We start from the raw sequence: 16,943 nt of genomic DNA, 5'->3' as shown, positions 1-16,943 counted from the left end.
TGCTGCCACTGGACGGGGAGGTCACTCAGCAGGAGATCTTGGCTCCACGGCGGGAGTGTGGGAGATGATCTGCAAAAGTGGGAGACTTGGCAGGTCTGCTTCCAAACCCTTCTGAGGCCAAGAAGACTGGCCAAGCCCACCCCCACCCTTTCTACTTCTAACTTGAAGAATCCTGGTGGTCCAGTGGGGTACCTGACTTGGGTAGCTGGTTCCCTAAAATGGCTGTCATGAGGTCTAGCACCAACATGATATTTACGTAAGAACATAAGAATAGCCATACTAGGTCAGACCAATGGTCCATCTAGCCCAGTATCCTGTTTCCAAACAGTGGCCAAGTCAGGTCACAAGTACCTGGCAGAAACCCAAACATTCCATGTAGAACCCCCAAAGAGTACCAAGATTCCATTCAGAACCCCAAATAAGAACATAATATAAGAACATGAGTAGCCATACTGGGTCAGACCAATGGTCCATCTAGCCCAGTATCCTGTTTCCAAACAGTGGCCAAGTCAGGTCACAAGTACCTGGCAGAAACCCAAACATTCCATGTAGAACCCCCAAACAGCAGCAAGATTCCATTCAGAATCCCAAATAGTAGCAACATTCCATGTAGAACCCCAAAGAGTACCAAGATTCCATTCAGAACCCCAAATAAGAACTTAATATAAGAACATGAGTAGCCATACTGGGTCAGACCAATGGTCCATCTAGTCCAGAATCCTGCTTCCAAAAGTAGCCAATCCAGGTCACAAGTACCTGGCAGAAACCCAATTAGTAGCACCCTTCCATGCTACCAATCCCAGGGCAAGCAGTGGCTTCCCCCATGCCCATCTCAATAACAGACTGTGGAGTTTTCCTCCAGGAACTTGTCCAAACCTTATTTTTAAACCCAGATACGCTAACCGCCGTTACCACGTCCTCTGCCAACGAGTTCCAGAGCTTAACTACTCTTTGAGTGACAAAATATTTCCTCCTATTTGTTTTAAAAGTATTTCCATGCAATTTCATTGAGTGTTCCCTGGTCTCTGTACTTTTTGAATGAGTGAAACCGTGCACACACTGAAAGCCTGTGTCACTCTGTGTTCCATTTGATCCACTCTTGCGGCAGATGCATGATGCATTTAGCCGAGAATAGAATGGGGAGGATGGAATTAATAGCAAATGACCCTGGTTAAGGATGTACTGTTCTTGTGTTCATCCTCTGCCACTTTATTTGCTACAAAAAAAAAAAAAATAAAAAAAATCCAGGCTAAGCTTTCTGTGACCGCAACAACTTGCCATCTTGGAGAAAGTGCTGAGTGGAACATCATGCTGACAAATCAGTGGGTACCAAGGGGGGGGGGGGGGCGGTGGGGGCGGTCCGCTCCGGGTGCATGCCGCTGGGAGTGCCGAGCACCTGTCGGCTCTTCGTTTTCATGCTCCCTCTGCCCCGGAACAGGTTACTTCCTGTTCTGGGCAGAGGGAGCATGAAAACGAAGAGCCGGCAGGCGTGCGGCACCCCCCCAGCGGCGTGCACCCGGGGGGGGGGTTCTTTCGCCGGGGGATCGGGGGTTCTTTCGCCGGGGAGGGCGTCGCGCTGTTCCGGGGGGGGGGGGGGCGCTGCACCCGGGGGGCGGGGCGCATCGGCGATCCGCCCCGGGTGTCAGCCCCCCTAGGAACGTCACTGTGACAAATACAAGGCTGCTTTTATTGAGCGGCAGTATGACCAATGCGGGCTTACCGCTCGCTATACAGGAAGTACCGCCGGGATACCGCAGCAGTATGAATTAATTTTTGTAGCGCCGGAGTGTACCTGGCGGTCTGAGTGCTGCCCGGTTACTGCCGGGTTAACACGGGAGCCCTTACCGCCACCTCAATGGATGGCAGTAAGTGCTCCCCCCCCCCAAAAAAAAATGGCTACACAACAAGTGCTTTACTTGCCGCCTGGCCATTGCCTGTCGGAAAGTGAGACTTCCCTTTTACCAGCTGCTGTAAAAAGGGGCCTCGGCACGCGTGTAAAACGCCAGCGCTGGCCCCCTTTTGCCGTAGCTTGGTAAAAGGGGTCCCCAGTGTCCAACATTTGGGCATGCGAGACTCAAGGCAGATTTTTAAGACGTATGTGCATGTGTGTTATTGCATGAGGCAAGCCTTGATCAAAGATCAGTCTGAGCAGGTAAAGAAGCAGGGTCAGAGGAGTCGCAGGGTGAAAAGGGACAGACTCAGATAATCCTTACTGTGTTCCATGGCAAGCACATTTTTCTGTAACTCCATATCTCTGTCACTTTTGACCTGGAGCTACATCGTCATCCTGAATCACTGGTTCTCAGCCGTTCTTCTGTTGTGACACACCTGACAGATAATGTTCATGTGTGTGACGCGCTGAACATTAAAATTCACAGCTGAACAAAAATAAAATCATGAATATTTCATTATTAATAATTATGCAAGGGACATTAATTTATTTTTAATAAACTGCTAAAATGATCAAATTTTATTTTTTCTTAAAGAAATATAGGTTGTATGCTGGCTTAGGACTATATACAAATTTCGAAATGTATACTCTGGAGGAAAGGAGGAACAGGGGTGATATGATACAGACGTTCAAATATTTGAAAGGTATTAATCCGCAAACGAATCTTTTCCAGAGATGGGAAGGCGGTAGAAAGAGAGGACATGAAATGAGAGTGAAGGGGGGCAGACTCAGGAAAGATGTCAGGAAGTATTTCTTCACAGAGAGGGTGGTGAACGCTTGGAATGCCCTCCCGCGGGAGGTGGTGGAGATGAAAACGGTAACGGAATTCAAACATGCGTGGGATAGGCATAAAGGAATCCTGTGCAGAAGGAATGGATCCACAGAAGCTTAGCTGAAATTGGGTGGCGGGGGGAAGAGGGGTTGGTGGTTGAGAGGCTAGGATAGGGGAGGGCAGACTTATATGGGGTCTGTGCCAGAACCGGTGATGGGAGGCGGGACTGGTGGTTGGGAGGCGGGAAATACTGCTGGACAGACTTATACGGTCTGTGCCCTGAAAAAGACAGGTACAAATCAAGGTAAGGTATACACATATGAGTTTATCGTGGGCAGACTGGATGGACCGTGCAGGTCTTTTTCTGCCGTCATCTACTATGTTACTATGTTACTATGAAATGGGGTTGAATGGTAGACAAATTCAATTAACTTACTATCAACATCAATAACCCATTCTGGAGTATACAGCTGGGATCTTTCCCTCGACCCTCATAGCTTGCCATACAAAACAAATGTGTATTTAAATTCTGGTGTCACCTCAGAAACAGCAACACAAATTTTCTCCACTTCCAGATACTGTACAGTAACACAGAACCCTGCAAATATGCTATCCTGAAACCATGAAAAAACAGAACCTATGAATAGCAGAACGGCAACATTTCGAGTTGGTACTGCTATCATCTGGGGTAGTGGGAAAGTAGATATGGGGACCAGTTAATAGGGATTTCAAGTACTTCACTCTTTTGAGTCTCTTCTCTCCCCAGCTAACAGGGACAGATAGTTATTTAGTAAAGCACAGGCTTACTGTCTATGTCAAACTTTTGGTGACATATCCCGACACATTGGTTGAGAATCACTGTCCTAAGTGGAATACCTCAGCATGCAGGGAGAAGACCCCCTCTATATGCTCAGTGCTGTCTTACACCAGAAGGAAAGAGGAAAGCCTTCCCTTCTAGACCCCCCCCCCCCCAAAAGGCACATTTATTACCCAATAGAAAGAGTCCCATCACATGTTTCCACATTTTATGTTCCTGAAAATGTACCAGGCCAAGTTAAAGCTGAAAAGGTCTCAATTCAGCCGCCGCATGGACATGAAGGTGAAAGCGGCATCACGAATAAGCAATGATTAAAAGTTTGTGAGCCAACTACGGACAGAGAAATTACCTGCATATACGCCCAGTTTCTATATAGTGCGACTCGAATTGTGCGTGCAGTTCAGGTCATATTCTGTATTGTGTGCACAAGCCAGTCAGCACCGATAATTGCCAATTAACAAGTAATTATTGACACTGTTTGGCTTTAATTAGAATTTAAGTGCACGACTTGCTAAGCGTATTCTGTAAAGTGATGCGTGTAAATTCTAATGCGCTCTGCTGAAAAAGGGGCATGGAATGGGCGGATTGTGGGCGTTTCTATAAATTATGCGCGCTGTTATAGAATACACCCACTCTGCGCCTAACTTAGTCGCCGACATCTACACCAAGTTTTACTTGGAGTACATTTCCCATGACTACATGTAGTTGTGCGGACGGACCCTAGGCATAAACTGTGCCTAACTTTAGGTGTAGTTTATAGAATACATCTAGGCGTATTTATTTGGCTCCAATTTCAAGGTGCCGTATAATCTAGACCATAATAGATTAGATTCTATATATAACACGCCTAAGAAAAATTGATGCCAAAATTAAATATGTCTAGGCGTACTGTTTCCATGCAGTTTATAGAATTTGCTGAGCATTCATCCGTATGGCTAAATTTAGTCACGGGCAGTAAATGCCGACGCCTAGAGAAGGCGCAGACCAGGTGTATTCCATAACAATGTGCATAGATTGTAGAAATGCGCACGATCCGCCCATTCCACACCCATGGCCACGCCCCCTTTTAAACTATGCGACTTAGAATTTACTTGCATCACATTATAGAATACTAGTAGAACCAAGCCCGTTTCCTCAACAATTAAACGGGCCCTAGGAAGGCTGTCATGTAAGCCTTTTTTTTTCCCTCTCTCCTCTGCCCTCCCCTCCATGTCCAGCGATTCTCCTCTTCCCTGCCCTCCCATCCGTGTTCCACGATTCTCTCCTCTACTGTCCTCCCATCCCATCCATGTCCATCAATTCTCCTCTGCCCTGCCCTCCCCTCCCCTTCCTCCCTCCCTCTCCTCGATGTCCCGCGATTCTCCTCTCCCCTCGATTTGTACCTGAACGTTCTCTGGCTGGCGCTGGCTTCTGTTCCATTTGTAACATCCCTCCTGACGTCAGCTGTCCTCCAGCGTTCCCTTCCCTCTCACTGTTCCGCCCTCTGACATCATTACGTCTTGACGCAAGGGCGGGACAGTGAGGGGGAATGGAACGCTGGAGGCTGGCTGACGTCAGGAGATGTTACGAACCCAGGCAGCCAGGAGATGTTATGAACCCAGGCAGCTAGACATGGAACGTTAGAATTTGAAATTATTATATAGGATGCTTAGACAGTTCTGCTCGTGAATTCCAATTAATGCCAATTAGTGTCAATAATTGCTTTGTTAAATGGCAATTATCGGTGCTGATTGGCTTGTTAAGTAATTAATTTGTGCTTGCAAATCCAGAATATGACTGTATAGAATCCAGGGGAATGTGTACAGTGCTGTGTACATTTAGTAGCACTATAGAAATGATCAGTACCAGCAGTAGGAGCCAACCTTTTTAAATTGATGGGGATGCTAAACCCAAGACACAGTCAAAGTGTTTGCTCATTATTGGAGGTGGTCGAGCACCCACCAAACTGGCTCCTATATAATAGGACTGCTCTGGCATTTATAAACCGCCTTTATGAAGAGATTCACCCAAGACGGTGTACAGCAGGTACAGTTTACATAAAGCTTACAATTTTGTTAACAGCATAACCTTAATAAAATATAAATACAATAAATCAGGTCAACTTGAAAACAGCAAATTGAAACCTAATGATAGGACTGCCATGAAACAGTGTCAAAAATATACACATTTAACAGCACCGAAATTCAAATAACAGAGATATAATACGTTGTAAGTATAATATCGACGGAGTACCTAATAAGCACACAATTAGGGCAAATTTCAAAGCAGTGCTTATCTTTAAAGAAGGGTCGTTGAAACATACCCTCCAGGGCTTTTCTTGAGGGGGTTCTTGGGGGGTACTGAGTACCGGCACCTTTTCCACTGTCTGCTAAACTTGACCCATGGTTCTCATATTTTAATGAAAGAGCTCAGGCTCTATATACAAATTCTGCCTTGCCATAGAGTCTATGACTGGTTGCAAGGGTCCTGGCTATTGTGGGGTGAGTCCCTCAATGAGTGGAAGAGTGGCCTAGTGGTTAGGGTGGTGGACTTTGGTCCTGGGGAACTGAGAAACTGAGTTTGATTCCCCACACAGGCAGCTCCTTGTGACTCTGGGCAAGTCACTTAACCCTCCATTGCCCCATGTAAGCCGCACTGAGCCTGCCATGAGTGGGAAAGCGAGGGTACAAATGTAAAAAAAAAAAAAAAATGATCACTGCACCCCTGAAGGGTGGCCTGGCATTTGACTACCGGCACCATTTTTGCTAAACAAAATGCACTGCCCTCACCTTAGGAAGATTCAAAATTAGCCTCCCTCTGTTAACTGAAAATTATGATGAGGTACAAGAAGAACTTGTCTTGACTTCCCAAATATGAGCATTTTGGGATGACAGAGAGGTGCTATCTCTTCTACAAGGCTCCACTTAGCAAGTAAGCATAGGCAGTGGATGAGAGGAGCTTAGGGTCGGTTTTGCTGGACCCAAATAACCTCTTTTCCTGTGCCTTCAGTGTGCTGTATTCTTAAGCAAAATGCACTGCAGAAAAACCCTCACTGTACGGCAGGTCCATTGTGTCATAGTACCAGAGAGTATGCCCCCATGTAGAGCCTATGAGTGTAAAAAATGCAGACCCGCCCTGTGCCGGAGGTTTCCAGTGCTTTTGGAAAAGGCTCTGTATTTAGAGGAGAAATGAATAGGATTGGGCAGCTAGAAAATGTTTATTTCACATTGTTTTCAATATCAGCTCTGGAAATCCTTGTTTCGATCATTTTCATTCAGCCATTTTTTTGGTCACGGGACCAGAGTTTTGTATAGCGCACACTCTTTTGAAACACTACGCACTGGTATCGACAAATGAAAAAAAAATACAAATTTTGCTCATTTTCAGGTTTTAATGACATGCAACAATGTGAGATATCTTGTTGACATTTCCTGTGTGGTCACAAACAGCCCCTCCCTGGAAGTGAGCTGCCGTCTGTGTTCTTCTGGTGGGGGACCAGAGAAGGCCGGGGCAGAGGATAATTGTGTCTCTGTTTTCTTGCAGCTGACCAGAGTTCCTGTGGAGTCCTGTGGACAGTATGGGACATGTAGCGAGTGCTTGGGCTCAGGAGACCCCCACTGCGGATGGTGTGTGCTTCATAACATGTAAGTTCAGGCTGGTTGGATTTATTCTCTCTTGTTAAATTTCTTTACTCATTCTTCCCTTATTCACTTGGTCTCTGTACCCTGACGAGCAGCTAATGGACAGGTTGTTCCCTGTGGAACAAGGAGCAGTCACTTGAAAGTGTGATCAGGTTTGTTCACAAAGGCAACCTATTGACCTTTCTTCTTGAAAGGAAGAGAATTCTGTTCTTCAGTGCTGCAACCTTTTTCATTTTTAGATGCCAAAATCCTCTTAGGCTTGCCAGAAAACGTCCTCTGTAGCTCTCTGCCTTTTGTGACCGTCATGACCTTGTGTACAATAAAAACTAAAACCCACCCTCTGAGTGCCAGATGAACACGAGCTATATCAATTATATCTTTTAGAAATGAAGAGGGGTTTCAGTAAGGACTCACCCGAGTCCGAGAGCCGTTAAACAAAAAGCCGCCAGTACATAAAGCTTCTTATAATGCGCCAAAAAATAACCGAAAGGTAAAGGTAAAAACCCCTGTGTGTAATCCAACAGGCGGTCCAGGAAAGTAGGGGTAGACCAAGAAATCTCAACAGCCGAAGGTCATTAGAAGCAACTTTATTCAGCACCACAAGTGTATATGGTGCTGAAAAAGTTGCTTCTTCTGGGTCATATAAACGTGTGGTGCTGAATAAAGTTGATTCTAATGACCTTCGGCTGATGGTCCACCCCTACTTTCTTATAATGCTGTCCTCGCATCATATACTCCTCACGAGTGCAAAAGAGCAGTCGCCATGACACATAATTCAATTTCAATACAGTGGTGAAACTGTACTCAATCATAACGAAGAAAATATTCAAAAGTGTCCAAGTTTGTTCCGAGAAACCACCTAAAAAAGATATAATACAAAACATATCCAAGCTGGCATTTATCTTAAATCCATAAAAAAAGAGGGGGTAGCTACTCAAACGAAATTCTGTTTCGATGAATTCTTCTTCAGGAACAGTCTCCCCAATCAGAGTCCAGCACACTGCTTGACGGTGTCCGATACATTCAAAATGATCTTGTTGAGGAACGTTGGGACTATAGGTGTAAAAATTGCCCCACCTTTGGACATTTCAAAACCATTCTGCAAAGCCAGTCTTCCGAGGCCTGTTTTTTGCCATTATGGGCCTTATCTATAAAGGTTATGCTCCTAAATTTACACTCAGAAATTTAGGAGCGTAATTTATGCTCCTAATTTAGGGCCTATTATGCTCTTAAATTTAGCATACATTGAGGAGCTTAAATTACACTCCTATATTTATGAGTGTAAACTTAGGAGCATAAATTATGCACATAAATTTAGAAGCTTAAATTTAGGAGCATAACCTTTATAGAACAAGGCCCTATGTGCCTCAGCAAAGAATAAATTCACTATTACTACTAGTCACTTGCGGTCTAATTCTATATGCTGCTCAAAATTTCACCAGAAATTTGGACGTGCCTAATTTCCGCGTGCAATTTGAATAACAAGCTAATTAAAAAAAAATCCTTCAGGTCTCTTTGGAAGCTGAGGAGAATCAGATCATATTTCTCGCTTGACATCTTTAGACTGCTAGTTCAATCCTTGGTTTTAACTCAATTCGATGACTGCAATTCCATCTATGATGGATGTAAGGAGGGTGCCCTAAAACGGCTGAAAATGCCCCAAAATATAGCAGCTAGGCTTGTCCTCAAGGTATCACGTCATGATAGAATTTTTGTCTTTCAAGTATTATATGGCATGACACGGGATTATATGCAGCCCTTAGTAACTATTCTATTACGCAATATAACTTCTGGTTCTAGGGACTACCTTAGACTTCATCTTCCAGATTGCAAGAGAGTGCACTGTAAGTCGATTCACTCTGCAGACCAAGGTGCTAAGTGATGGACCTCATTGCCAGTGGCCATCAAGGGTCAGCCTGATTACTTGGTATTCAGCAAAAGACTGAAAATGTGCCTTTCTGAGAGGTTTCTACCCATTGATGGAGTGTGTTAGATCGTAACTGGTCATCAGTGGTTTATTATTTAGTTCTTATTCGTGCTACTCTGCTCTTACTTGATATTTTGTTTATGGTATTGTAAACCTTGCCTGTTGTTTATTTATTTATTTATTGTATTTGTACCCCACATTTCCCCACCTTTTTGCAGGCTCAATGTGGCTTACAGAGTATAGATATGATAACGTCGTTATATGATTTAAAAACAATCGCTCATAAGCAGAGGTGAAAGAGGATTTAGATTGAAGGCGAAGGTTTTGTTTATTGTAAGGCATATTGAAAAGTATATTTGGGATACTGTGGGATTTGAGCCGGCCACCTCTGGATGTCAAGGTGGGTGCTCTAACCACTAGGCCACTCGTCCGCCCCTTTGAATTGTCCCCTTAGTAAGAAAATAGGCCCCATGGAGAACAATGTGGCTTGCATTAGTCAGTGTGCATTAAATCACGTTAGTAATGTTAGTCCCTGTGAACTGCATCATGGTTATTACAGTTAACAGCGTGTTCATCAGTTAAACAATAGATTGATGTCCAGTAGTTCAGAGGATGACAGAGCGTAACTTGAAGCTGCAAGAAGGGACATTTGATTTTATGAAAGAACAAGTTTATCGTATGAAATCTTCTGCCTAATGAAACTGTATCATCATTATCATTCGATACGTCTAAAGGAAATGATTGAATGAATGGGTATTAGCTAAAATGTTGCAGTGGGGGAATGAGAACCAGGGTTCAGATCCCACTGATGCCTGCCCTATGATGTCGAGCAGGTCCATCTCACCCTCTGTTGCATCAGATCCAATTTAGACTGTAAGTTCTCTGGAGACAGGGAAATACTTGCCATACTTGAACATAACTTTCTGAGCTAGCAAAGAAAATGTGAACTGAATCCAAATAAATCAATATGCCATGATGATATCATTGGATAAGGGTGTATTGCAATCAAGCACTAGTTGAAGACTGAATCCTAAAGCGGTGGCCTTCATCCTGTGAAGTTCAAAAATATGCAGAGAGATTACCTAATATTCCTCACTTCCTATGCCCTGGGCTGAATATCTTCAGCTTTTTGCTTATTTACACAGCCTGTAAGACTAGTGTAGGCTCCTTCTGTAGAAACAGGGCTGGTGCCACCCACAGTGCAAACTCTACAGCCATAATGGGTGGCAAGGTTACCACAGTGAGCCAGTCAGGCCCAGCTACAGTGGAGTGGCAAGCATGCTAAAATGGCCACTAAATTTAAAAACAAACAAAATAACAGCACAATGCTTATGAATATAGGGTTACCATATTTGGTCCCCCCCAAAAAAGGACCCATGCCCTGCCCCACCACACCCCACCCGCCCCTTTCACACCCACCCCGCCCCCTGTCATGTATTCCCCTCCCCCCTGCCACACACCCCATCACCCCCCCTCCACTCCATTCCCCTCCCCGTCACCCCCTTCCCTTACCTTACTCTACTGCCCTGGTGGTCTAGTGACCTCTTCAGGGCAGGAAAGAGCCCCTTCTTTGCTGCCCGGAGTGCTGCCCTGCATCCTGTTGCTGATCTCGGCGCCGATTCAAAATGGCCACCAAGAGTTGAAGTCTTGCGAGGTCGCTTCAACTCTCGGCGGCCATTTTGAATCCGCGCCGAGATCAGCAACAGGATGCAGGGCAGCGCTCTGGGCAGGAAAGAGGGGGCTCTTTCCAGCCCCGAAGGCGGAAGAGGTCACTAGATCACCAGGGCAGTAGAGTAGTAAGTAAGGGGAGGGGAGGGCCAGGAGGCTAGCATAGAACGGCCCGCCCGCCCACCAGCCTGCCCGTTTGTCCAGAAATCCGGACAAACGGGCAGATTGGCAAAACCCGCCTGGTTGCACGGACATGTCTTCAAAAAGAGGACATGTTTGAGTAAATCCGGACATATGGTAACCCTATGTGAACCTTTACCCACGTACTGCACATCCAATTCGTCTCTGACGCTTCTGATGAACTTCCTGAAAGAATAGTGAGGGTAAAGACCTGGGAAGGTGTATGGTGAATGGGGATGAAGAAAAGAAAAATGCTTAAGGACTGGAGATTAGGCAAGGGAGGGTAGGAGGAAGAGAAGCTGGGGAGAGAGTAGAACTTAGGAAAGAGCATTTGTGGGTACGTGGGGAGACTGAAGGGCTGGAGATCGGGGCAGGGTGGATAGTAGCTAAAGGACAGGAGAGGGAAGATCACCTCCATCCTTGTACAGATGTCGCTCAGTGTTTTAATAGGAAGATATTCACCCTTCTAAGCGAGTCATATATGGTCTTAGAGTTCAGGTATTCTTTATTTCTAACATGCTGCTGTCTGGTCTTCTGTTCCACTCATGGAGTGGGGGTGGAAGGTATCTGATGACGGCTCTTGCATGCATTCTGATACTGGCTGTCTGTGAAAGGGCACAGAGCCAGCAACATGCCATTGATTTCCATGTGTCTCCTTTCTGCCTTAACTTTGCAGAAGGAAATTCAACTCCAGAGAGAGTGAAAAAGAGAATAAAAAAAATCCATTGATTACTTTCTCTATAACAGTGGGTGAGCATGAAGAGTGGGTCATAGCTATAGGGAGAGGTCCAGAGAGAGCTTTCATTCATACCTTTTAACCCTCGTTTTCCCCTTTGCTGTCTCTCCTCTCTTAACTTCCTCCCCTCCCCTTCCCGCCACTTAGCACACAGTCTGGGCCCTGCACAGGTCTCTTCAGACTGTGATGAATCATTTAGATAGTGTAAATTGAAAACAAGAAAAGTGTCTACAGCCCTAATCTCCAGGGGTCAAAGGAGATTTTACCAGGCCTCCACTTTTCAACTGGCAGAGCAGCCACTGCACCTAAGACTGAAGCAGCTGGAAAGCCAAAGGGACAGCAGGAAAATATTTTGCTAGAGAGGAAGAGAGGCGGGATATACTTCTGAGGAAATTGTTTCAGTAATACAGATCCTGCTGGAGGGTGCAGGGTTTGGCCATTCCTCCTGAAAAGAGAATTCTGGTGGGTAGGGGGAGGCCCTGACTGTGTGATCATACTGAAGCAAATCCTCCCAGTACTCCACAGTTAAAAGAACTCTGGTCCACCCGAGAGAATATTTTCTTTAAAAGTCTGGGTTCAATATTCAGCCCGCAGTGGTCAGCGATTTTAAAGGTACTTACACTGTAGGCAGGCTTTGATCTGGATATTCAGAACTGGGCCTAATCTGGGCAGTATTATCAAACATAGGAGCCAACTTTTCAAAATGATTGGGGGGTGCTGACATTTTTTTTTTTTACAGGTGGTGCATTCCCCCTTCCCCTCCCTCCCTCCCCCTCTCCTTCCCTCCCTCCCCCTCCCCCTCCCTCTCCATCTCTTCCGAGTTCCAGGCCCCCCTCCCTCCGAGTTCCAGGCCTCCCTCCCTCCTTCCCTCCGAGTTCCAGCAGGCCCCACCTTCCCTCCCTCCGAGTGCCAGTCCCAACCCCAGCCCGACCTCTTCTCCCACAACAGTCCTCCGCCGGTCCGCCCTCGCCTTCCTGCGTGCCGCCCATAATTTTAAAACTCATCTTACCTCGGGGTCGCGGTGGCAGCAGTGAAAGGCGAGCAAGCTCGGCGCTTTAGCCTTCCCTTCTCTCTCAGCTCTGGTCCCGCCCTCATTTCCTGTTTCCGCAAGGGCGGGACCAGAGATGAGAGAGAAGGGAAGGATACACTCATTATCAGTGACAGTCTCTTAGCCCATTCTCTGTCACATCTCTTTAAACAGGAATTTCCTCACTGTAAGAATAAAGCAGCCCTCTGCATTTCTTAAAGTAACAACTCTCTCTTTGAACACTGTACTTTCTTAAACATGCGACATTTCTAAGTTTGGCTCCCCAGTGAGAGTGAGACATAAGTAGTAGGAAAAGGAAGGAGACGGGATTTGATATACTGCCTTTCTGTGGTTACGTATTATATACAGGTACTTATTTTGTACCTGTATATAATGAAGGGTTAAGCGACTTGCCCAGAGTCACAAGGAGCTGCAGTGGGAATCGAACTCAGTTCCCCAGGATCAAAGTCCACTGCACTAACCACTAGGCTACTCCTCCACTCATTTCACCAATAAGAGCCAACCTAATCAGTGATGTCGCAATGGCTTGATTGCCCGATACTTGACTCACTTCTGATCTTGTGATGTCATAAGGGAAAGGGGGAAAGGGAAATGGGACTTGATATACTGCCTTTCTGAGGTTTTTGCAACTACATTCAAAGCGGTTTACATATATTCAGGTACTTATTTTGTACCAGGGGCAATGGAGGGGGTTAAGTGACTTGCCCAGAGTCAGAAAGAGCTGCAGTGGTAATCGAACCCAGTTCCCCAGGATCAAAGTCCACTGCACTAACCACTAGGCTACTCCTCCACTCATTCCACCAATAAGAGCCAACCTCATCAGTGATGTCACAATGGCTTGATTGCCCGATACTTGGCTCACTTCTGATATTGTGATGTCATAAGGGAAAGGGGGAAAGGGAAATGGGACTTGATATACCGCCTTTCTGAGGTTTTTGCAACTACATTCAAAGAGGATTACATAGTATATACAGGTACTTATTTTGTACCTGTATATAATGAAGGGTTAAGCGACTTGCCCAGAGTCACAAGGAGCTGCAGTGGGAATTGAACCCAGTTCCCCTGATTCTCAGGCTGCTGCATAGTACTATTTAAGTCATTTGTACACAACTTTCTGATATGTGGTTCGTTTTATTTATTTCATTATTAGAAAGGCTCGATATGTGCTGCTAAGTGGTTTGCAATAGATTAAAAATTAGAAAAAGAGAGGAGAGAAAAAAAAAACACTACAAAGGAGGGGAGGGATTGGTAGGAACGTGACAGGTGAGATATTAAGGAATGGGGTGGGTATAGATGTGTTGAAACAGCCAGGTCGTAAGCAGGTGCTTGAGGTTGCACTAGAAGCTTCCAAGCATGAATTTTTGTGGCATGGACTTCCGGAGCTGGGTCGTATATAGCTAAACATGCTTTGCTTCTGCACCTGTGATAATTCTCATGGAGATCCAGGGTTTGCATTTAGCTCTACAAACATCCTTCAGCCATCACAGGGGTCCTTTTACCAAGGTGCAGCGAAAAATGGCCTGCGCTGTTGTAGACGTGTGTATTGGACACGCGCGAGTCCATTTTTCAGCGCACCTGCAAAAAAGGCCTTTGGGGGGGTGAAAATGGACGTGCGACAAAATTGGCGCACGTCCATTTTGGGCCTGAGACCATTGACTTAGCGGTAAGGTCTCATGCGTTAACCAGGCGGTAATCGTCAGCATGCATACGCTGCCAATTACAGTCCATTTAGCGCTACACGGTAGGAAATAAAAAAAAATACTTTCAGACGCGATTAAAAATTGGAATTACCGCCTGGGGCTTGCGGTAGCTGGGCGGTAGTTCCAAATTGACACGTGTTGAACGCGCATAGGCGCATACGAACCTTGGTAAAAGGGCTTCACAGTGTTTACTGCTATTCCAGCCTCGGTGGTCCTACAGTTAATTCTTGTATACAGCTTTCTGCTTCCAACATTTGGGGGGGGGGGGAGGCGTGGGGAACAGCTCTACTACTGCAAATCATTCCTCTGCATCCCGTCACTGCGTTCCATCACTCTCCTTTCTCCACACCGCAGCACTCCTTCCTCATAGCTGCATTCTGCCAGTCTATCTTACGATTTTATAGCACCTAAGGACAAAGCATTCACCCTAGACTTAATACAGATGACATTGCTCATTTATAGTGTCCAGTGGAACTCCAGGGAGCTCATCGAGCAGTAGAAATACTGACCTTCGTTCTCAGTGTTTGCATTGTCTTCCTACTCTCTGGGCATTGGGAATTTTTCAGTAGTTCACTTACAGCGAGGAGGCGGAATGATTTATTGATTAAAGAGTGAGGTTCAAAGTCAATATTCGTGAGTCTGAACTGTGGAAGGATTGACATTGTGTTGTGTACATCATGTTGATGCTTCTGTATGTGCATAAAACCAAGGACTATGATAGCAGGAAGAGACCAAAAAGCTCATCTACTTTGCCTGTTTTCACTTCCTGTTACAATAATGCAGGACCCTGCTAGATCTCTGGGTCCGGGTTTCTATTCACTTCAGCCCAGCTTCCTCTGTGCTTGCCTTAAACTCGCTTGCCTCAGCCACATCTTGAAGGTAGTTCCGTGCATCTACCGCATGTTTTAAGAAGAAACTTTTTTAAAACCGTACCCTCATGACCTATGACTTCTCTTCAATGACTTTTGCTTTATTATTTATACCTTTGAAGTGTTAGTTTGTCCGTATCATATCCCTCCCTTTTTTCCAGGTTAGACATATTCCCCTGAGCTCTGTATATGGCACCCAAATTTGGGCACTGATCAAAGATGCGTGTGCAAATTAATTGGCTTACAAGCCAATTAATTCAGATAAATTGATATACATACATAACATAGTAACATAGTAGATGACGGCAGAAAAAGACCTGCACGGTCCATCCATCATATGTGTATACCTTACCTTGAATTTGTACCTGTCCTTTTCAGGGCACAGACCATATAAGTCTGCCCAGCAGTATTTCCCGCCTCCCATCACCGGCTCTGATACAGACCGTATAAGTCTGCCCTCCCCTATCCTAGCCTCCCAACCACCAACCCCTCTTCCCCCCACCTGCTCCGCCACCCAATTTCAGCTAAGCTTCTGAGGATCCATTCCTTATGCACAGGATTCCTTTATGCACATCCCACGCATGTTGATATTAACTATCAATTATTTTGTAACTGACTTAATTATATATCTGCGCGTGCATCTTCTATAACCCTCTGCATAAGGGGGCGTGGCTAGGGGCGGGGCAGGAGCATTCCAAACAATTGCATACAGAGTTTTAGAATAGCACGATCCCCGGGCCCAAATGCCAAGAGTTGGGCACCAGCATTTACACCAGGTTTCAGTTGGCATAAATACTGGCATCAAAACAGAAAGTAGGGTTAAATGGTCAATATTCTCAATAGAGAAGAGTAGATAGCGGGGTTCCTCAGGGGCCTGTGCTGGGACCACTGCTTTTTAACATATTTATAACGGATCTAGAGATGGGAATAACTGGTGAGGTAATTAAGGGCCCCTTTTACCAAGCTGCGGCAAAAGGGGGAGGAAGCTGGCATCGACGCGTGTTTTACATGCGCGCCGAGGCCCCTTTTACTGCAGCTGGTAAAAGAGAAGTCTCGACTTCCTGCAGGAAATGGCCTTGCGGCAAGTAAAGCACTTGCCGCACGGCCATTTCGGGGGGAGGCCTTACCGCCACCCATTGAGGTGGCGGTAAAGGCTCCTGCGTTAACCCATCGGTAACCGATTACCGCTGGGTACACTGCGGCGCTACAAACATAAATACATTTTTATAGCACTGGAAATGACGGCACGCTAGGGGTGGGAAGTACCGCCAGGCTGCTGCGAAAAACATCTGTATCGTGATTTTCGAACCTCAGATTTGAGATGTGTTTCTCTGCAGTGCATCCGAATCACAACAGGGAATGTTAGGAGTGTGCTGGCGGTGGGATTTGGGCATTCCCAAAACTTGGATGTTTTTCTGCCATAAAGGAACAAAGCAAAAACATTCAGGGCTAAAAGTTAGACGTTTTGGTCTAGACCTGTTTCAGTCACTCCTAAGTCATAAAAAGGTGCCTTAAATGACCAGATGTCCACTGGAGGGATTAAGGCCTGACCCCCCTCACTTGCCCAGTGGTCACCAATCCCACCCCCACCCCCCAAAGATGTGAAAGAAACAGTACATACCAGCATCTATGACAGCTTCAGATATTATGGCCAG

At 45.8% G+C, this 16,943-nt stretch overlaps 1 protein-coding gene across 1 annotated transcript in view; it reads left to right on the top strand.

The window, feature by feature from the left end:
* Window positions 1-16,943, top strand: part of LOC115478998 (plexin-A4-like) — a 950,498-nt gene that overhangs the window by 464,688 nt on the left and 468,867 nt on the right. The window contains 1 exon segment of the mRNA XM_030216702.1: window positions 7,063-7,163. Within this exon segment, the coding sequence (XP_030072562.1) occupies window positions 7,063-7,163 (101 nt within the window).

The sequence above is a fragment of the Microcaecilia unicolor genome, chromosome 10 (assembly GCF_901765095.1).
Source record: "Microcaecilia unicolor chromosome 10, aMicUni1.1, whole genome shotgun sequence".
Lineage (NCBI taxonomy): Eukaryota > Metazoa > Chordata > Amphibia > Gymnophiona > Siphonopidae > Microcaecilia > Microcaecilia unicolor.
This window is presented reverse-complemented; position numbering and strand designations above follow the sequence as displayed.